Source organism: Prionailurus viverrinus, chromosome D1, assembly GCF_022837055.1.
Source record: "Prionailurus viverrinus isolate Anna chromosome D1, UM_Priviv_1.0, whole genome shotgun sequence".
Lineage (NCBI taxonomy): Eukaryota > Metazoa > Chordata > Mammalia > Carnivora > Felidae > Prionailurus > Prionailurus viverrinus.
In genome coordinates this window covers 26,249,089-26,272,167 of record NC_062570.1, presented here as the reverse complement: position 1 = coordinate 26,272,167, position 23,079 = coordinate 26,249,089, and the positions used below count along the sequence as shown (strand labels likewise).

Sequence of the window (23,079 nt, the reverse complement as noted above, 5' to 3'; positions counted from 1 at the left end):
TAAGTTGTATTGTGAGCCTTCTGGAAGCATTTGCCTTAGTTAGAAACAATTCTGGAAAGCTTCCTGTGTGGAGGACGCAGTCTCTTATCTTGGTACCAGCAAAGTCCTCTGCATCTTGTTTCAGTTTGTGTCCTTGTACTTAGCTCTGCTGGTAGAAAAATTTATTTCAAAGATGCTTATGTAGTCCCTTTTTTAATTACTTATTGGTTAATTTTGGGGAGGGGGTAATTATTTTTTGATTGTTCAGCTAAAATAACAGTGTTTTGTTGTCCTAGAATAGGTTTTGGAGGTTGCTATTAGCACATGAAAGTAATGGGAATTTATTTAAAAATTGGTGGCTTAAATGGACAGTTTTAACAATTAAATATATTATTTTTATGCGTAGAGTTATTAAAATGTACAAAGATAAAATTACTTTTATTCTAAGTTATTATATATTTGTATTATTTATCCTAAATATATTCTTTAGGCTCTTTTCTATTTTAAAGTAAATTTTATAACTTTGAGATCTCTCATGTAAGCATATTTATTGTTAGATTTTAAGAAAGAACTTTTAGCTGTATAACTTTATAAAATCCCGTAATATATTTCTTTACATTTTATCATGTATGATTTAAAATACAGAAGGACAATAAGGATGAGAAAAATCCTGAAAAGCAAAGTCAGTGAAAGCTTTACAAAATAATAAGTATGTTAAATATGACAAGAAATCACAAGACCATTTATGGCCAGTGATGTCTTTTGTGTTTGGCTAGAATCAACATCATTTATGCCCAGGTAAATAAATTATTTTGTTTTACAAAAGAGATTTAATAATTTATGGTGGAAGCGTAAATGAAATACTGTGGCCCTTCAGTTAAGTAATGCACATGCAGCCCTCTCAGATGTAAAAGTTCAGTCAGTGTGGTTGTTACAGCTCATGTCATTGAAGGAATGGGGACAAAAGTTTGTTTGTAACTACCATGGAAGTGAGTACAAAGACGTCAGTGACCTTTGAACTTCTGTGGCTGTGCATCTGAACAAGGAATTGTTTGAGGATGGGAAAAGCTGCCAGTAGACTTGGGATATGCTTTCTCCTTGCTTTCTACAGAATTGTTGAATGACCCTACTCCAGAAAAACAAAAAAGCAGAAACCAAAAAACAAAACAAAACAAAACAAAACTTAATTGGAAGAAATTCTTCTTAGTCTCAGGAGAATCTTATGTCCACACAGCTAAATCTGATTAGGTATTCATATCTCAAAGTGATAGTCTCTGTAAAAATACTGTCTTCACTTACAAAAACGGCAACATTACTTACTGCTGTTTTATGTATTGACAAGCCTGGTGGATGCTTGTGGTTCCTTCCTTTGCAGTTGTTATCTTTTTAAAACCTCTCCTTCAGCTCTACTGGTGGAAAAGTCCTTTCTGTATCTGGGTCACACTGATTCCTTAGTTTTCTGTTACATTGTTTAAAGGTTGGACATTATTCAGAGAGTAAAACCCATAAATATTTGTCAAGTGAATGAGTGAATAAATGCACAGGAAAAGTGTTGTTTTTGTGTCAGAAAGTAGGAATAATGGCATTTGTAGTACTTTTTTTTTTCTCCCAAGGTGGTTAATAAAAATCTAGTAACATCTCTCAGTATGAGAATATCATAAATACAGTAATCTCTTTTGCAGATAGAGTCCCTCAGCCTTTGAGTTTACTTCTCTGGGTTGCACTAGCTAGTGTTCAAATTGGGGCTCCAATAACACGGTTTTATTTATTTATTTATGTATTTATGTATTTATTTATTATTTATTTATTTGTTTTTGAGAGAGAGAGAGAGAGAGAGAGAGAAACCGTGAATGGGGAGAGGGACAGCGAGAGGGAGAGAGAGAATCACAAGAAAGCTCCACGCTGGGTTTGGAGCCCAATGTGGGCCTTGATCCCATGATCATGAGCCAAAATCAAGAGTTGGATGCTTAACCAGCTGAGCCACCCAGGTGCCCAACACGGTTTTATATCAAACTTGTTGTTTTTGAAAAGTCTGAGGAATAAGTACTACTATTATCATTTTGGAGAAAATCTGACTCTGGTTCGTATGGTTGCATATCTCTTTTGCCCATGGTTAATAAAGCAAGAAATCAGTGCACCGATTCACCATTCAATAGTACATGTGCTTTGAGGTGGTCCCTCCTTCCTATAAATAAAGCACGTGTGCGTGTCTTTTCATATACTTTTACATAGCTCTCTTTCTGATCAGTATGTAGCACCATACATTTATAGGTTATGATATGTTACAGAGATCTGTGATCATACTGCTTAACTGGAACCGTTGAAATGGAGTCTTGACTTCATTAGCAGCTTTGACTTTGTGAGTGAGAAGGGGAAAGATGTGAAAAATGAGTATAGCAGTTATAAGAAAAATGGCTTTTAGAGTAATTAAAAATTTTCTTTAATGTTTGTTTATTTTTGAGAGAGAGACAGAGTGTGAGTGGGGAAGGGGCAGAGAGAGAGGGAGACACAGAGTCCCAAGCAGGCTCCAGGCTCCGAGCTGTCAGCACAGAGCCCGATGCGGGGCTTGAAATCGCAAACCACATGATCATGACCTGAGCCAAAGTAACACGCTTAACTGACTGAGCCACACAGATGCCCCTTTAAAGTAATTTTTAAGTAACTTTTCAAAATGTGTTTGTGTATTAAAACACTGATTCATGAGAAGTTTAACATAAATTCTTAATGATTGATACTTGGAGAAGTTTCTTCATTATATTCCATCTGAAAAATTACTTAGGAGGGTTAGCCTTGACGCTTGAATCAGCTACTCTTCTGGAATACAACAGTTAACTGGCAGAAATTCTTCTCTTTTTAGGCCTAAAATGCCTAGGATGACTAAACCAGTTTTTCCGTGGGGGTAGAGTTGTGGAATGGAGGGCACTGCTTCTGTGAGGAAACTGGCTGTCAGGGAACATGGTTGGTAGAGAATGGGAGCTAGGAGCTGGATAGGGATAAAAGGAGGGACATAGAAGGTACGGATAGCTGCACAGGAGCACTCTTTCAGATCCCAATCTGCAAGAAACCAGAGAATGGAATCAGCACAGTCAGCTGCAGGCATCAGATGATCTGTATCTGGTAGATCAGATAATCCTTAAGTGTTTTTATGATTAAAAAAAATTAAACTTCCTTAGGTTATCTGATACATATCTTTAATTCAGGTTAGCTTTGGTTTATTTTAAAGTCTTTCCTATGATATGTATTGAACTTAGACTTTAATGTGATAGTTTTTAAAAAATATTTTGTTTTAACATCCAACGTGGGGCTCAGGCTCACGACCCCAAGATCAAAAGTTGCACACTCTACCGATTGAGCCACCTGGGTACCCCTACTGTGATAGGTTTTTGAGAACAACTAAACCCTTGCATAAAACAGACTGTATTTGACAGAACATGGTAGAATTGTAACATTTACTGAATTGAACAGTCCCTTTTTCAAATCTTCCACGAAATAGTGAATTTACTATACTGGACAAAAGTAAGCATTTCTTTGAATAGTCCACCGCATTTCATTAAATGGATACTTTATGCAAAGAAGAGATAAAAAGGAGTGCTGAAGAATATGAGAAATACTGGTTAAATTATAGCATTCTTCACACCTAGTATAGTGAGAGGAAAAGTTTGTGTTCTGATAACTGTGTATCAGAGGAAAAGTGCTACGTTACTTGAATTTATGAAATTGCAAATGTTAGCTAAGTTAATTTGGATGAATGGTGAATAATGCTTTAGGTCAGAAAAGGGCAGACTGAGAATTCATTGTTCATTCTGAAAAAAATTGTCAGGAAATAAATGCTCTCTTTAGGATTTAAGCAGTTCTGTTTTGTTTTTGTTTTTGCTTTCTTGGTTTTCTTTTTTAGAACTTTTTTTTTATTAATTATTACTACATCTAAGAACTGACTGTTTTAGAAAACTTTGTTCAGATTTTTTGTGATTTTTAAAAGATTATGATGGAAATATGAAAGGAAAACAGTCTGGACATCTTGTAAATTGCTAGATAAAGTATACACGGGATTCATTATTAGCACATTAAGTACTCACCTTAGAGGGGGAAGATTCCTGATGCCTATCTAATATCCAGTCTCCCCTTTTCCTTACTAATCAATGCAAATTTTACTTCAAGTAGAAGTGTGTCTAGCTAAAAAATTTCTTAGTCTCCCTTTCAGCTGAGGTAGCCATGTGACATAGTCTTGGTCAGTGAGGTGTAGGCAGAAATGTCTGGATGAAGTTTTTGGGAAGCTCTTTTACCCATTTCTTTTTTTTCTTGTCTGGAAATTAGACATGATAACTGGAGCTGAACCAGTATTCTTGAGACTTTTAAAGAAAACCCGAGAGATTTACAGAGATTTTAGCCTGTATATTCTTTAGCTGCCAGGCCAACAGCCAGTGGCTTTTTCAGAATTTCCATTTCATGAGAAAAGTAAACCCCTATCTTGTTTAAGCCACTGTAATTTGGACTTTTGTTGTACATATCAGAACATTATTACTAACTGATAAAATAACTTACATGCCCATTATGACATGCTTTCAGGAGATTTGGAATCTTCTGGTTATAATTTAACAAGGGATTTATCTAACTCCAAATCCAGAAGACCATAGGATTTGGGGGATTATTTCTGTCTTTTAGACTTGATTGAACCAGCTGGATAACCAACTGTATGGATAGTGGTTACTGCTGGAGGTTTGAAGGAAATACAAGGAAGTATTCAAACTGTTCAAGCATTTCCCACTGTCATTTTATCCTCTCTTTCATTTCAAGTCCCTGGCTTCATCTGGCTATATAATCTATATTGAAACTATTACAGCTCCCTCTGAATGGAGAGGATTCAGGAAGTTTTGGTACAGTTAGGGTCATCTGGATTGGTTAGTATTGGGAATCTTACTGATGACCTGATCTCCCTCAAACCAAGATTAATTGTGGCGATTGTCCTCCCACACCCCCTTTTTAAAACTTACTTATGTGTAGTATACATACAGGGGAGAGTACACGTGTATACATGTATAGCTCTGTGGCTTTTCACAAACAACATGTCTGTGTAACCAGCATCTGGTCAGGAAACAAAGAAGTTCCTCTATTGCCCTTGAGGATTATTACTATCCAGACTTCTAACAGTATAGAGTAGTTTTTGCCTGTATTTGTATTTCACATACATGGAATCATGCAGAATGTATTCTTGTGTCTGGTATATTTTGTTTGACATTCTCCGTGAAATTTCTCTATACTTTTATACATTTATAATTATGTATAATTATAGACCATTCATTCTCATTGCTTTTAGCATTCTGTCATGTGGCTGCCTGTTTTCAATGTGTGTATCTCATCTACTGTTGCTGAGCATTTGGATTGTTCCAGTTTTGACTATTATGAATAACTGCTGCCAAGAACATTCTGGTACATACCTTTTGGTAAACATCTGTAAGTGTTCTATTGGCTATATACCTTGGAATGGAATTGCTGGATCATAGGATATCAGTAGTGTATGAGAGTTTTAGCTCCTTTCTGTTTTCACCTGCACTGGATGTTGTCATTGTTTTTAACTTAATCATGCTGGTGGGTGTATATTTTGTGAAGCACCTGTTCAAGTCTTGCTCACTTTTCTGGGGAGTTGTGTGCCTCTTCTTATTGTTGGTGGGAGTCTTCTTTTGTATTCTGGATACTAATCCTTTGTCATACGTGTGTTGTGAATATCTTGTCCTATTCTGTGAGTTACTCTTACATTCCTTGAATCTTTTTTTGAGGTACAGGTCTTAATATAATCCAGTTTGTCATCTTATCCTTTATGGTTAGTGCTTTTTGGCTATTGTTAAAAAATAACTTCACCTAATGTCACAAAGATGATCTGTATTTTCATCTATAAAAGCTTTATTGTTTTACTTTTTATATTTAAATTTTCCCTGAGTTTTGTGTAGAATATGGGGGGAGTCACAATACAGTTGTTTTCCATATGGATATTTAGTTGAGTCAGCACCATTGATTAAAAAGACTGTTCTTTCCTTACTACACCACATTGTCAGTCTTGTCATAAATCAGATAACCAAATATATGTGGATTGTTTCTGAACTTTTGTATTGTGTTCCATTAGTTAGTTTTTCTTCTCTTTTGCAAATATCATACTGTCTTAATTACTATAATTTTATAGCAGGGTTTGTTAACTTTAGTGTTAAGTTCTCGAGCTTTATTCTTCTTTAAGATGGCCTTAGTTGACCTTGGTGATTGATAACTCAGGTGGAGTTAATATTCATTTTGTATGCCTTCTCACTTCTACCATACACATCCCTCAACCAACTGACTGAAATAACTGGTTTAATTTATTTAGCTATCTAGAGAACCCAGTTAGGACCTCTAACCTCTTAATGGATTTTCAGATTTGTTGAGTAAACAGAAAATAATTTCTTGGTGCACACATAATACATTACATTTAAAATCTGTGTTCACTTTTAGCATAAATCACTGCACTGTGTAGTAATCAGATATTTAGTTCAAATGTGTGTATTTAATTGCATTGATGCTTAATTTTCTCATTTGTAAGTAATCAGCTGTTTTGTTTATCATGACCAGCTCTGTAGATGCCATGTTTAGGAATTAGTTCGCTTCAAAAAGATGAAACAGGAATAGTGAAATAAAAATAAGATGAATCCATCTGGAAGAATGAATCATCTGTGCATGACATTTAAAGGCACTGATCTTTGTTAGTAATGTGAGATTGTCAGCTGGAAGAGATTTCTCCTCAATATCCTGCCTTCTTTTCCCCTTCCATTTCACATTGATTCAGTTGGGGGAAATCACAAGGTTTTAAAGTAAAATAGTAATCACTTTTCTTCAAAACTGATCATTCATAATTTTCCTTATTTTCTTTGGGGAGTAGGGAAGAGGAAGGAGGAAGGTAAGTTGGGAATATTCTGGGTACAGTAACTATGTGTTCCCATATGATACATGCATTCATGCAGAATACATTATTTAAAACTGAGACTGTGTTGGGAAATTCAAAATATATGATCATTACAATAACTTTGGGAATGTTTTTTCTAGTTTTTAAAATAGGGGCCGAATAATCGGAGATCTATATGCATATGGACTGCTTGAGTTTCTTTTCCCCTTTGAATTAATAAGTAGTGAGTTGTAAGAGTTTGTGTTTGACTCAGAAATTGGAACTGAAAGTGAGTTAGGCATATATGGCTCTAATCACACCTATTTTCTTTTCTTTTAAAAATTTTTTAAGTTTATTTATTTTGAGAGAGAGAGAGAGAGAGAGAGAGACAGTAAAGTGAGGGAGGGGCAGAGAGAAAAGGAGAGAGAGAATCCCAAGCAGGTTCCATGCTGCCAGCACAGAGTCCGATGCGGGGCTCGAACCCACTAAACAGTGAGTTTGTGACCTGAGCTGAAACCAAGAGTTGGATGCTCTTAACTGACTGAGCCCTGCAGGTGCCCCACACCTGTTTTTGTTTTGTTTTTTTTTTTAACGTTTATTTATATTTGAGACAGAGCATGAACGGGGGACGGTCAGAGAGAGAGGGAGACACAGGATCTGAAACAGGCTCCAGGCTCTGAGCGGTCAGCACAGAGCCTGACGCGGGGCTCGAACTCACGGACCGCGAGATCATGACCTGAGCCGAAGTCGGACACTCAACCGACTGAGCCACCCAGGCGCCCTCACACCTGTTTTTTTAAATTACAAATAAATAATTACTATTTCATTTATAATGTAATTTTAATGGAATTAGACTTGAACAGTTAAAAATTATATAATCATATCCTGTTCGAGTTAGGAATACTAACTAACCTAAATTTGCCTTTATACCTGGGCAGCAGCCCATTTATACAGCCGTATGGTGGGAAGAAGTGCTGATGTGTTAGTGGGTCAGGCACACATTTTTGCCTAAAGATCTCAGTGGCAGCATTTATTGAACAGGTATTTATTGAGTGCATATTGATTTTCAAATAGTTTGTAAGCACTGGGAGTATAAAGATGAGCAAAACAGATGTGATTTCTGCCATCATAGGACTTTCCAACTAGAGTTGTGTGCCTCAGGCTTATAACTTGGTATATTTGTGCACCGGTAATAATAATTTTTTCTCCAGTTTTATTTGGATACAATATTGTGTAAGTTTAAGGAGTCTAATGTGATGGTTTGATACACATAGGCATTGCAAAATGTTTACCAGCTAAGGTTGGTTAACACATCCTTCACCTGTCATAATTACAAATATTTGTTGTTCTTAGGGTGAAAATAATCTACTCTCAGCAACTTTCAAGTATACAATACAGTTTTGTTAACTATAGTCACTTAGTCACTATATTATACATTGGATCCTCAGAACTTACCTTATATTGAAGATTTGTACCCTTTCGCCAATATATCTCTTTCCCCCCACTCTCCAGTCCCCGGCAACCACTAATCTGCTCTCTTTCTGTGAGTAAATAATTTTTGATTGCCCTTCAAGGATTCAGGGTTTCTACTCCTGTTAAGAGTAAAATTTCTAGGGCACTGTGTTAGCATCAGATTTTTGTGTATTGTGGGCTGTTTTTCTTCAGCTAATTAGTTAATAGCCTGTAACCTGGCTGGATTTAGCCTTTTTTTTTTTTTTTTTAATTTTTTTTTAACATTTATTTATTTTTGAGACAGAGAGAGACAGAGCATGAATGGGGGAGGGTCAGAGAGAGAGGGAGACACAGAATCCGAAACAGGCTCCAGGCTCCGAGCTGTCAGCGCAGAGCCCGACGCGGGGCTCGAACTCACGGACCGCGAGATCGTGACCTGAGCCAAAGTCGGACACTTAACCGACTGAGCCACCCAGGCGCCCCTGGATTTAGCCTTTTATACTCTGTGTAGGGCATATTCTATCTGAAAATATCATGCCTCTGTTTTTGAGTGTGGAAATGGGCATCCAGAATGAATGTACACTGCATGTCCTTATATATCATGTTTCCTCATCTAGTAGTCTTTTTACTTGCTTGCATTGGAAAATAACGAGAATATGTACACCTACCTATCCATAAACTATGGCCATATTTGGTAACACAGAGTATGTCCAGAATAGATGGGATCTGTTTACTTATATCAGTCAGTTCTTGTTTAAATGTTTTTATTTATTTTTGAGACAGAGACAGAGCGTGAGCAGGGGAGGGGCAGAGAGAAAGGGAGACACAGAATCTGAAACGGGCTCCAGGCTCTGAGCTGTCAGCACGGAGCCTGACGCGGGGCTTGAACTCACGGACCGTGAGATCATGACCTGAGCCGAAGTCGGACGCTTAACTGACTGAGCCACCCAGGCGCCCCTCTTGCATCTTTTTAAAAAATTCTTTTAACATTTATTTATTTTTAAGAGATAGAGTGTGAGCGGGGGAGGGGCAGAGAGAGAGGTAGCCACAGAATCCGAAGCAGGCTCCAGGCTCTGAGCCATCAGCACAGAGCCCGGCGTGGGGCTTGAACTCACAGACTGTGAGATCATGACCTGAACTGAAGTCAGATGCTCAACAGACTGAGCCACCCAGGCTCCCCCAGTCAGTTCTTGTTTAAAAAGCAAAGCAAAGCAAGGTAATGAACAGGGAGAGGGATGGATCTGTATCAGACAAAGTTTAGGTGATTACTCCTCAGGCATCTAGGAGTAGAAGGGTTAAGTAGGTTTGGTGCCCCATTCCATCCTTGTTCTCTTTGTTTCTGGCTCTGCCAATTTGCAGGATCTTCCCTTACCTTCTTAACTTCCTGACTCTCCAGGCCCTTCCTTAAGGCACACCTGGGCTTACTTTATCTAGACAGTTCTACTTTTACACCTTTTATTTCATTTTATTATTTTTTTTAAAGTTTTTTCTCTTAAAATCATTTATTCATTTTTGAGAAAGAATGCAAGCAGGGGAAGGGCAGAGAGAAGGGGAGAATCTCAGGCAGGCTCCACACTATCAGTCCAGAGCCTGATGTGAGGCTCAAACTCACAAAACTGTAAGATTGTGACCGGAGCCGAAATCAAGAGTTAGACACTTAACTGACTGAGCCACCCAGGCACCCCCTAGTTTTTATGTAATTTTAAGTTTATTTATTTTGAGAGCTAGTGGAGAGGGGCAGAGAGAGAGAGAGTGGGAGATAGAGAATCCCAAGCAGGCTCTGCAGAGCCCGAGGCAGAGCTTGCTCATGACCTGAACACAGTCTGGTGGAGGATAGTTAACTGACTGAAGCATCCCTACTTTTGCACCTTTTAAACCAATGTCAAGTTTGTCTGCCTCTGTCTGTCTTCACAGCTACTACTCTAGTTCTGAGAGACAGCTCTTTCTCTTCCGGTTATTGCAGTGGCCTCCTTATTCTTTCTGTCTAAAACTTTTACATTCCAGTTCATTCTTCCTCCACTTTTTAAAAAAGTTTATTTATTTATTTTGAGAGAGAGAGAGAGAGAGAGAGAGAGAGAGAGAGAGAATCCCGAGCAGGCTCTGTGCTAGCAGCACAGAGCTTGATGTGGGTCTCTATCTCACGAACTGTGAGGTCATGACCTGAGCTGAAATCAAGAGTCAGATGCTTAACTGACTGAGCCACCCAGGCACCCCCATTCTTCCTCCATTTTAAAGCCAGAATAATTTTACTGAGACATGCTTGTGGCAACTCAGGGAGCTTCCCTACGTGATATTTCCTGGGTTTAGAGTTTGGCCTAGAGAGAGGCTAAAGCATGGCCGGTAGAAGGAATAGCATTGTTACATCAAAGAGCCGGCCTCCAAGAAAGATTGTAGTTCTTTTAAACCTAATAGCCATTTACCTACAGGCATGCTGGCAGAGCCAGTCATACTCCTTTATGGTGGTGTATTTTTGCTTTAATTCAAATACAAATACACTTGAATCTTGGTTCTCTTACACAGTTGAATTTGAAAGACCTGTTTGACCATTTCTGTCTAATGACTTGTTCTTACTAACACTTTCCTGGGGTATTTGACTTACTCTACTGTGTTTTTTTGTTTGATAGAAATAACTAGTTTGTAATGGTGATCGGTGTTTTGCTCAATGCAGCAAATGTCTTTGGTGAGTTGGAATCTCTTGTTGAGGGCAGAAATTGCCAGTTAAACTGTTAATTGAAAGCAGTATATTAGCATAGGCAGCATCCTGAAAACAGTACAGTTAGTACAGGTACCATCTGCTAATTAGCTGACCGTTGTCGCTGCTTAGCCAGTTTTTTGATAGTAGATCCTAGTGGAGCTTTTTGCTTTATTCCATTGATGACCAAAGACTAGCTGTGGCTGCGGCTGAGAGTAAAGCTTTTAAGGTCAAAAGAGAGTGATTAGTGTAAGGGATGGTAAAGGTGTTAAAGATGGTAAAAATATACTGTAGAGGTAAGCTTACTATTAGTTTAGCATTGGTTCTAAACTATAAATTGTCTCCCTTTTTTTCCTGTGATGGTGACAATACAAGGGTGAGACGTGTAATCACACTGGTATGTTTGCAGTAAAGTTCCTTCGTTGTTCTCTCTCTCTCTCTCTTTTTTTAAGTAGGCTCCACACCAAACATGGGGTTGAACTCACGACCCTCAGATCAAGGTCCGTATGCTCTACCGACTGAGCCAGCCAGGCACCACTTCCTTTGTTGTTGTCTTTAATCTTCAATATTTTCTACTTTACTTCTTAGATAATATTTGAGTTATAAATATGAGGCATTCATGTGTTATAGATATGTTTCAATAAGATTATTAGACATATTTCAAATATGTAACAAATACATAATTTTAAAATGCAGTTGCGTTTAAACATTGAGCTTAAGAGGAGTAGACACCATTATCTGTCCTTTCATGAATATATTTTCATGTGTTCATATATTCCACTTATTTTTAAAAGTTTACTTTTGTGTGCCATGTGGTTTTTACATTCAGAGGCACATTTTCTTCTTCGTGAAACTGTTCCAAGATTTTGTGATGTAGGCTGATGGAAAAATGACTCATTTAACAGAATTGTATTCGACAGTCAGGACTGTTGGAGCATATCATATTTCATTAAGGGAGGAGAGATGCTTGAGAAAAGGAGTCTGTTAACCAGATAAAAGTATTGGTGTCTTTGCTAACTTAATTATCTTATCGCCATCAGCTTTGGAGTTACTTAGTGGTGCCTCATCAAGATAGGATCGACTGTCTTGTCTACTGTTGTAGAATTCTCTTTACCAATATCTAAGAAATCACAACTTGCTAGTTTAAACTAGTATTTTGGGATCTAAGCCAAAGGTGAGGTTAGATTTTAGCATTTAGTATGACTTGGTAACATTTGTTTCTTGAATAAGTGACTCTTCAGAAGGCAAAAATAATGTAAAAGAATTCATACACTGCTGGTGGTATGTTAAGTGGTGAGATTTTTCTGAGGGGTAGAAAGATTTAACCTAAGATATTCAGTGTAGTATTACGTCTAATGGTGAAAATTCAGCAAGTCACAATGTCCAACAAAAGAAATAGTTCATTATGATGTATCCATATAGAGGAATGTTACCCATTTATAAAATTTCTTTCTGAAGATTATTTAATAGCAAGGGAAAATCATGATATAAAAGTGAGAGTTATAAAGAACTCTATAAGATGTTGAGCTCTGTCAAATGGTAGCAATTAGAAACATGAGTCAGGAGTGCCTGGGTGGCTCAGTTGGTTAAGCGTCCAGCTCTCAGTTTCAGCTCAGGTCATGATCTCACAGTTTGGTAGGTTCGAGCCAACCATCAGACTCTGTGCTGACAGTGCAGAGCCTGCTTGGGATTCTCTCTCTCTCCTGCTGTCTTTGCCCTGCCCCTAGTCATGCTGTCTCTGTTTCTCTCAAATAAACTTTAAAAACAAAAACAAACCATGAGTCAGACCTTTATATACAGACCTGGAAAGATCATTAAATGCAAAAAAGCAAGTTGTAGAATAATGCACACATGCACAGAAAAAACTAAGATATTTATAAAAATGCACTGAATGAATCATTTATATTCATATATAGGCATGCACAGGCATAGAAAAAAACTCTGGTTCATCAAATTATTAACAGCAGTGACTGCAGTTGGAGATAGGAAAAGACATACTTTGACTTCTACGTGGATTTTAACAATGAGAGTATATTTGTATGTTAATTTGTAATTTAAAGAATTTAAGAAAAGCTCTGAAACTTAAGATTCAATAGTATAAAGAAAAAAATTCTCTAAGATATAAGCAGTGGTTATCTCTGGAAGGTAGTTCACACAGTTCTTAACTTTTCTTGCATTTTTCTGCACTTGTCAGAATTTTGGCAATGAGCGGGGATTTTAATAATAAGAAAAAGCAGTTCAATTTTTTTTTTTTTTTTTAAGAAGCTGAAATTACTGGTAATAGCAGCATAGTCTGTGGAGTAAAAATTGCCTTGATTCAGATCCTGGCTCTGCCTTCCACTAGCTGTGTGACCTTGGCAGGGGTGGGGGGTGAGGAAGTGTGCTTTATTTTTCCCACAGGATTATTTTTGAAGATTAAATGAGATATAACCTATGTAGGGTAGTTTTACAGTGTCTGGCACACATTTGGTGGACACGCAGGTTAATTTCCTTCTTGTTTTTTCTTTAATGACATCATAGTTAAAACTCTTCAAAACAGTAGAAAAATACCATGAAACTATTAGCGAAAACACAAATGTATCCAAGAATTGGGCAGCTGAAGAGCTTATGACATGATAGTTTTAGAAATAACTCTGCTACAGGATAGAAAGTGAGAATATTCATTACAGCAAAACAAAGGGGTTTGGTATTTCACTTCTGATGGTAAGAAGAGGCGGGTATGGAGCTTTGGTGTTCTGTATGAACCAGTTGTTAGTCCACAGTAACATGGTTTTCTCAGTAGAGTTTATATAATTCCCCACAGCTTCAAACTGATTAGTTTTTAAAGCTGTGTTGTAGATAAATTGTTTTTATTCATCATGACTATCTGTATTAAGAAATAAAGGTATTCAGGATTTCAGGATAATAAAAGTCTTCTAGTAGTAATTCAATATGTAAAATGAGATATCTTCATTAATTTCAGAGGTTATATTTCAGTGGCATAAGATAATTAGGGAAAATAGACACCAACATAAAATTCTTAAAGCGACTAACAATTATATTCTTACACGTTTTATTAGAAGTACAGTTGAAATACAAACATTTGCTTTTGTCCTGTTTTGCAGAGGAGGTATCACAGGCTTAAAAGAGGAAGACTGATTGAAATTAAATGACTAGTGAAGTGGAGAATCAGGGATCTAATCCTAGGTATACATTGGCCTTCAGAAGTGCCAACATGGCTGCCTCTAGTAGCACTGCCTCTAGATGTTTTCATAAAAAAAGCGCATTTTTTTTTTTTTAAAGGACTCAGAGCTTTGGTGGATATCAAGTGTTTCTGTTCCGTTTGTTTCCTTTTTTAGTCCCATTTCTCGAATAAATTTGATATCATTTATGGCTACATTTCTTCTTATGGTCTCTGTCTTGAATTGTAGCCCTTGAAAAATGCCACACTGAAAACCAGTTTGGGATAGATTTTCTTGTGGTGGAAAATGAGCATGCTTTGGGAAACCACTTTGGTTGTGTGACTCTGAGTCAGCGGCAGGGTCTCAGCTAGTGGTCTACGGTCGTGATCTGGCTGTGAGTACCTCTTTTCTTGAGTATCTATCTACCAGTAATAAAAAAATCTCAATATTAATGCCAACTCATTGCTTTTTATAAATATGGGAAATTCTTTAGAATCCTTTCCTCTTGAGTTAATTTCCACTCTAGTATATATATTTTCTTTTCTTTTATGTGACTTTTTTTCCTACAAAGCCAAAAATGTCCTGGAATATACTGTCTTCTTAGTGAAACCTTATACTCTAACTTGTAGATTGATCAGTGGTCAGTGTTCTTTGTGTGTGTGTCTTAATAGTGTCCTTGTGTTTTTAACTTGCCATATACTTCCTTGACTCATTACAGGTCATCTAGAAAATTTTGTTTTGTTTTTAATGTTTTTCTTTTGACTGTGTCCTTTTGATCTCCTTGTTTAATTCAGTATATTATTGTCATCCTTGCACTACATCATTTGTTGTAAGACCTAATCTGAGTGGTATGTGTTATCCTTTTCTTTTGTTTTACTAAATGACCATGTGAGAGAAGAAGTGGACTCCAAGCTCCAGGAGGGCAGAGACTATGGCAGCTTTACTCACTAAATGTGTGTTGCACAGTTCCTGGTACACAGTAGGTGCTCAGTAAAGCTGAGTACAGGGTGGGTATGGTTAAGTGAAGATAGAGTAGAAAAAACCATGTTATAGTTCAGCATAAGTCATCAGTGCTACTGTTTGGGAGGGGGTTTGGGGGTGGAGACACAAGAAAAGGAGGGGAGGGAAAATTCAGCCAGGTTTTTGGACGTTTGTGGAGAAATGAGTAATAAGGATAACAGTATCTTGAAGACTCACATTCCATGTGCTGTACTATGAGCTTTATATGTAGCATTTGATTGTACAGAGTACAGACAACAACTGTACAACAAAAGAAGCCATGAGTGTTCTGGTTAGCCTAGGTAAAAGGGTAAGAGGGGTGATTTAGGTGTAGAATACCATTTATAACGATGTTTTGTATAGGAGTTGTTGCGATACTGGTGGAGCACAGTAGAATGATTTTCCTTCTTTTTCTTTTTTTTAGAAATAATCTCTACACCCAACATGGGGCTTGAACTCACGCATGCCCCATGCGTGATAGAGTAGCAATCAAGAGTTGCATGCTCTATTGACTGAGCCAGTCAGGCGTCCCAGTAGAGTGGTTAATTAGATTTGGTTAGAGGTAAATTAAAAAATCTTCAAATAATACTGTAATCAAAATAATGAGGGCCAAGACATAAATAAAAATGCTCTTTGAATCTCATCCCAAGAAATCGTTCTTGGTGTAAAATACTGTGAGGCAGATACCATGGGATGTTAGGCTTACACATACTCCAGAAAAATAGGTTTTTCTCTACATGGTTAAATAGGCTGGCTGAGATAAGCTTTCAGAGTTTCCTTTCAGTTGGATTCTATGTCTTGATCAGATTGGATGTAAATAATTTTGAAGGAGGATGTTTCGTTTCTTCATTTGCCTTTTATTAAACATGTTTATGGTTCATTTAAAGTGAAGATAGAATAAATGATTAAAAGGAAAATTTCCATTGGCTCAGTTTAACTTTAGGAGCTACAGAGGAACTAGTCCTTTGCATTTCCTTCCCACAAATACTTTTAGTTTTCCAAGTTATTTGTGGGAAATACTCTAAAAAATGTAATTTTCTTCCTGTTTTGCTCTTGCAAAAGTTTTTATTTTTCTGAAAGCATTTTTATTAGAAGGTAAAGGCTGTCCTTAGAAATTTTGCAGCGTTTTAATGTGTTAAAAATGACCTTTACACTTGGGTGGCTAAGTCGGTTAAGTGTCCGATTCTTGGTTTTGGCTCAGGTCATGATCTCACGTTTCATGGATTTGAGTCCTGCATTGGCTTCTGCACTGGGAGCGTTGGGCTCTGCAGAGCCTGCCTGGGATTCTGTCTCTCTCTCTCTCTCTCTCTCTGTGCACCCGCCCCCCCCCCAAATAAATAAACATTAAAAAAATGACCTTTGAAGATAGATGGAAAATTGCTATATCATACCTTTTGTATGTTGTAAAAGAAAGTCTTTTTCTTCCCTTAATGTAGAACTGGAAGATGAAATGAAGTGATTTTTAAAGATAAATATTTTTGAAGGCAGGTCAGTAAAATTTGATGTATTTTTCTTTTGGAGGAAATATTGTCAGAATAGTTGTATTTTTCTCCTCCTTTATTGTATGTTGTTTGTGAGGCCTCTTTAAAGTTTTTTAAAAAAAGTTTCATAGGTTACTTTGAAGTCATCAAACAGGAAGCATGAATGCACGTGAAGATAAACCTATGAATGAATTTAATCACTTTAAAATCTCATGACTCCTGGCAACTTGCCACATACCCAGCTTTGAATAATGAATACAACTATGTCTGCATGTCTTTTAAATTAAAAAAAAGTTTTATTCATTTTCTTTAAGTAAAAACAAAAACAAACCATTCACCTCACAGCCCTCTCCTCTTGCAGCCAATTTGTTCTATGTATCTTTGGGCTTTTTTTTTCTTTTTTAAGATATAAGAGAGAAAATACAGTACCTTTCTCTGACTTATTTCACTTAGCATAATGCCCTCGAGGTCCATCCATGTTGTCACAAATGGCAGGATTACATTCTTTTTTATGGAAATAGTGTGTATTACAATTTCTTTATGCATTCATCCATCAGTGGACACTTAGGTTATGTCCATATCTTGGTGATTGTAAATAGTGCTATAACAAATATGGAGGTGTATATATCCTTTTGAATTAGTGTGTTTGTTTTCTGTGGATAACTATCCAGAAATGGAATTACCAGGTTATGTGGTATTTCTATTTGTAATTAAAAATTTTTCTTTAATTTTAGAGAGTGCACATGCGTTTTAGCAAGGGGAGAGGGGCAGAGGGAGAGATAGAATCTTAAGCAGGGGTTTAACCTGATGCGGACTTGATCCCATGATCCTAGGATCATGACCTGAGCCAAAATCAAGAGTCAGACGCTCAGCTGACTGAGCCACCCAGATACCCCTCAATTTTTTTATATAAATTTTTTTTTCAACGTTTATTTATTTTTGGGACAGAGAGAGACAGAGCATGAACGGGGGAGGGGCAGAGAGAGAGGGAGACACAGAATCAGAAACAGGCTCCAGGCTCTGAGCCATCAGCCCAGAGCCTGACACGGGGCTCGAACTCACGGACCGCGAGATCGTGACCTGGCTGAAGTCGGACGCTTAACCGACTGCGCCACCCGGGCGCCCCACCCCTCAATTTTTAATTTATGGAGGAATCTCCATTCTGTTTTCCAGTGACTACACCAATTTACATTCCCACCAACAGTGTATAAGGGTTCCCTTTTCTCCACATCCTCGCCAACACTTGTTACGTCTTGTCCTTTTGATAATAGCTCTTCTTACAGATATGAAGTGATAATCTCATTGTCGTTTTGATTTGCATCTCCCTGATGATTAGTGATATTGAGCATCTTTTCACGTACCTGTTGGTTATCTGTATGTATGTCTTTGGAAAAATGTTCAGATCCTCTGCCCTTTTTTAAATTGGATTGTTTGTTTTTTTTTGCTGCTGAGTTGTATTAGTTCTTTGTATGTTTTGGATTTTATCCTTTTATCAGATATTTGTTTTACAATTAGTTTCTCCCATTCAGTAGATTGCCTTTTTATTTTGTTGATGGTTTCCTTTGCGGTGCAGAAGTGAATTTTTAGCTTTAGTCCCACTTGTTTATTTTTGCCTTTGCTACTTTTGGTTTCAGATTCAAAAAATTATCACCAGGACCTATGTCAGGGAGCTTGCTGCCTGTGTTTGCTTCTAGGAGTTTTATGGTTTCAGGGCTCACGTTCAAGTTTCTAATCCATTTTGAGTTAATTTTTGTGAATGGCAAAAGAAAACGGTCTTGTTTTCATTTTTTTGCATGTGGCTACCCCATTTTTCCAATTATTGAAGAGGCTGTCCTTTCCCGTTTTATATACTTTGCACCTTTGTTGTGAATTAATTGGCCAGATATGCATGGGTATATTTCTGGGCTCTCTATTCTGCTCCTTTGATCTATGTGTTTAATTGCGATTACTTTGTAATATAGTTAGAAATCAGGAAGTGTGATGCCTGCAGCTTTGTTCTTCTTTTTCAAGTTTGCTTTGCCTATTTGGGATCTTTTGTGATTTTATACAATTTTAGGATTATTTGTTCTATTTCTCAGAAGAATGCCAGTGGAATCTTAATAGGAATTGCACTGAATCTATATATTGCTTTGAGTAGTATGGACATTTTAACAATATTAATTCTTCTGATTCATAAGCATGGAATATCTTTCCATTTATTTGTTGTGTCTTCTTCAGTTTCTTTCATTAATGTCTTGTTTTTAATATGTGCATCTTTCATCACCTCCTTGGTTAAATATATTCCTAGATATTTAATATTTTTTGGTAGAATTGTAAATGGGACTGTTTTCTTAATTTTTCTGATAGTTCATTATTAGTGTAAAATACAACAGAGTTTTGAGTGTTGATTTTGTATCCTGCAGTTTTACTGAATTTTATTAGTTCTAACAGTTTTTTTAATGGCGTCTTTAGGATTTTCTGTGTATAGTATTTTGCCATCTGCAAATAGTGAGTTTTACTTTTTCCTTTTCGTTTTGGAGACCTTTTATGTCTTTTTCTTTTTTCCCCCGTCCAATTGCCACAGTCCTGTGGGATCCAGGAATGCAAGCCCATCTGGCCACTAGAGCCAAAGTGATGAGGGGTGTGTGCCTTGGACATCAGCCGCAAAAACTGGGTACAAAGCACATGTGTAACTCCCTTCCAGGAGACATTGGAGCTCTGGAGCGTGGTAGAGGGTGAGTGTGAAGATAGTGTTCTCCTTCCAAGGTCTCTGGAAAGGATTATGGTAAGCCCCAAATGTGTGTTTAATTAGAAGCCTATCCCCTGGGCCACCGTCATGAAAATTAGCTAATAGGTCTCCTCAGAAAGACAGAGCTCCTGAGTTTGTTGTCTCTTTCTGTGTCCTTGGGATGGTAGTTGTTTAAGAACTGTGTTGGGGGGCCCCTGGGTGCTTAGTCTGTTAAGCGTCATAATCTCATGGTTCATGAGTTCAAGCCCTGCGTTGGGCTCTCTGCTGTCAGCGTGGAGCCTGCTTCGGATCCTCTGTATCCTTTTGTCTCTGCTCCTCCCCTGCTCATTCTCTCTCTCTCTCTCTCTCTCTCTCTCTCTCTCTCTCTCTTTCTCTCTCTCTCTCAAAAATAAATAAACATTAAAAAAAATAACTCTGTTGGTTATAGTCCTGTGGGACTCTTTTTTTTTTTTTTTGTAATGTTTGTTTATTTTTTGAGAGAGAGAGAGAGTGAGGGAGTGAGGGCAGAGAGAGAGAGACACACAGAATCCGAAGCAGGCTTCAGTCTCTGTGCTATCATCACAGAGCTTGACACGGGGCTCAAACCCACGGACTGCGAGATCATGACCTGAGCCGAAGTCAGACACTCAACCGACTGAGCCATCCAGGCGCCCCTGTCCTGGGGGACTGTTGAGTATAAGCTCCACTTCCTGCCAAAGCCAGCAATGTAGAGGTGTCTCCTGAGAGCAGTTGCAAAGATCGGAGTGCTAGACAGGGGTATAAGCTCCTTTTTGGGTGATACTGATTATTAAAGTCCCATGTGATGAGGAATGCAAGCTCCCCGGGTCTCTAGAGCCAGGTGATTGAGAGGGTTCCCCTGGGGAGCAGCCACAGAAATCAGGGCACCAGATGCATATAAAGGTTCCTTTCTGGAGATACTGGTGTTATAGAGTGTGGCAAAGGGTGAGCGTGAAAATGGCACCCACTGGTCTCCATCTCTAGAACGTGTTCCAACAGGTTTCGAGATGTGTGTTAAATTAGAGGTTGGCCCCTCAGGCTGAGCTTTTTAATATAAGCACGTGAGCCTCCTTCACTTTCATTCGGATCAGGATTGGCTGCCTTTGAGATGGACCATGGGCAGGTGAGTCTACAACTATGAGCTCTGTAAGAACAGTTTCTCAGATCACTATTGTCTTGTGGGTCTCAGGATTTGCGCCCTCTTGGTTTTCCAAATTAGTTGTTATGCTGGCTTGTCAAGAGCAGGTCTAAAAAGTTGGGGTGTCTCACATGGAGTTTGAACTCTTCATTCCTGTTGGCTGTGGGCCGCAGCTCTAGAGGTGGGATTTTTGGTGAGATTGTGTCTCAGCCTCTCTTACCTGCTTTGGTATGGTTTTCTTCTCAATTTCTTAGTCATCACTTAGCCAGATTTCATTTTTTTTAAGGAGGAAATTGTTCCATATGTAGCTGTAGACTGTGTGTTTGTGGGAGGTAAGTTCAGGATCTTCTCACATCACCATCTTGAACCGGAACCCTCCTTCCTCTGGTCTGCAGCAGAAGAGAGAGCAGACAGGGATATCTGAGGCTTATGCCCCAAGAAGGGTGGGGTGATCCTATGATCATTTACATTTTTAATGTACAGAAATCTAGGTCTTTCACCATGGATTGTTTGTATGGGAATGTGATAATTTTCTAGTCACTTCTGAGATTTTGTGGAATAAGCATTTTATTACTGTTTTTAAATCTATTTCATATAGCTTATTAACTATTTGCTAGATGCAAAGCACTGGTAGGTCTGTAGGGGAATGATCAATAAGTCAGCCCTAGCATATCAGTATATTTTCGATAGAAGATAGACCTGGGGAGAAAACAAAGGGGGCACTTAGTGGGAGAAATGCTCCCTTCGAGCTGAAAATGAAGTCAGCCATTATCAAGTTCCAAATCCAAACATTGGTGTTATGATATATATTTTCTTATAAAAGACTCATTTTAGTAGCATGGTGTTGATAGAGATGAGTTTGAGAAGAGAACCGTCTGGACAAAGGATAGGCCTCTTTAAAAATCCATTCCACTGTTATGATTGATCACCCTGAAAAATTAGTTTGAAATGCCTGTAGGGCCAGAGGGTTGAATTAGAAATTGCTAGAATGGATCAGACCAAAGGTTTAATCTTAGTGTTTGATTGCCACTAGTGATTTACAGTTAAAAATAGTTCTGCTGTGGGAATGCATGGCTTTCATCTCTGATAATACTTTAAAGGTTAAGTATTGCCCTGTTTCTTTGAGCAGTGATTTTTTTTTTTTTTTTTAAATTTTTTTTTTCAACGTTTTTATTTATTTTTGGGACAGAGAGAGACAGAGCATGAACGGGGGAGGGGCAGAGAGAGAGGGAGACACAGAATCGGAAACAGGCTCCAGGCTCTGAGCCATCAGCCCAGAGCCCGACGCGGGGCTCGAACTCCCGGACCGCGAGATCGTGACCTGGCTGAAGTCGGACGCTTAACCGACTGCGCCACCCAGGCGCCCCTCTTTGAGCAGTGATTGATTTACAGCTTTGTGTCAGTTTTCCCCCCAGAACCTTTGGGTTCATGTTATACCTCTGTTTATTACATTTTGAGGTATTGGTTTTCATAATTTAATTTCATATCATAGGAAATAGAAGTTACACCTTTTTCTTATTTATCTTATTCATCAACAAAGGATCCTACTAATTTGATGGTTTTAGATTTGATGAACTCAAATTTGTGTACCAGCCATGCTTTTATAGATTGTTTTGTCCCGGCCATTACTTTTTCTAACTGAAAACTTATTTTTGGACTTCTTTATTTGATGACATTTTAGTTGAACTTCTTTGACCCTTCTTTAGTTCTGCCATATTTGGGTGTTTCTCTGTGTGAAATTTAAACACTTACAGTTGGAATCAGTACTAAAACTGACTTCAGAGTGACCCCTCTTAAAGTCAGTTTGTGATCTGTGAACCAAGTCACCAAAGCTTACATTGACTCTGATGTTTAAAAAACTGTGTTCCCTTTGAAGGCAGGGATTGTATTGATTTATGTCCAGGTACTAGTATAGTACTGATCCTGGTGGGCTGTCAATAAAGGTTTGTTGAATAAATGAATGAATGGGATATTGTGAAAGGTTTAGTGAATGTTTGAGTAGAGGTAAGTGCTTGATTTCTTTTTATCTATGTAAATACTGTTAAGTAACTCCTAAAAAATTATTCAGGCATATAGTGTCTCTTAAAACATCAATTATGACAATAACAGTAACAACCCCAAAACACTGGTCATAAACCTTTAAGAGTATAATTATTTAAGGGGCCATTGGCTGGCTTAGCCAGTGAAGCATGTGGCTCTTGGTCTTGGGGTTGTGAATCTGAGCCTTATGTTGGGTGTAGAGATTACTTAAGTAAATAAACTTATTTTCAAAAAGGTACAGTTATTTAAGATCAAGAGTTATGCGTATTATTATTTGCCTACTTGAACCAGGAGAATGGGAAAATAATGGTGATTTGCTAGGCTGACAAGTAGCAGTAAAATTGTTGCCCTTATACATTGTTGGTGGCTTTATAAAATGGTTAATCCTCTTAGAAAAAAATTTTAAGTTTATTTATTTATTTTGAGAGTGAGAGAGGGTCAGAGAGAGAGGGAGTGAGAGAATCCCAAGCAGGCTCTGTGCTGTTAGCACAGAGTCTGATGCGGGTCT

The 23,079-nt window shown here is 37.9% G+C and overlaps 1 protein-coding gene across 4 annotated transcripts in view; it reads left to right on the top strand.

The window, feature by feature from the left end:
* ARHGAP32 (Rho GTPase activating protein 32) overlaps nt 1-23,079 on the top strand; it is a 300,846-nt gene that overhangs the window by 20,774 nt on the left and 256,993 nt on the right. The window contains exon 1 of one of the 4 annotated variants that reach the window (XM_047878214.1): nt 19,257-19,382. The exons of 1 other annotated variant lie outside the window; for it this stretch is intronic. In XM_047878214.1, coding sequence (XP_047734170.1) covers nt 19,282-19,382 — 101 coding nt within the window. In that variant the 5' untranslated portion in view covers nt 19,257-19,281. Of the gene's footprint in view, nt 1-19,256; nt 19,383-19,413; nt 19,433-23,079 lie in introns of those variants that run through there. 2 more of the 4 variants (XM_047878218.1, XM_047878219.1) reach the window with 2 other exon arrangements.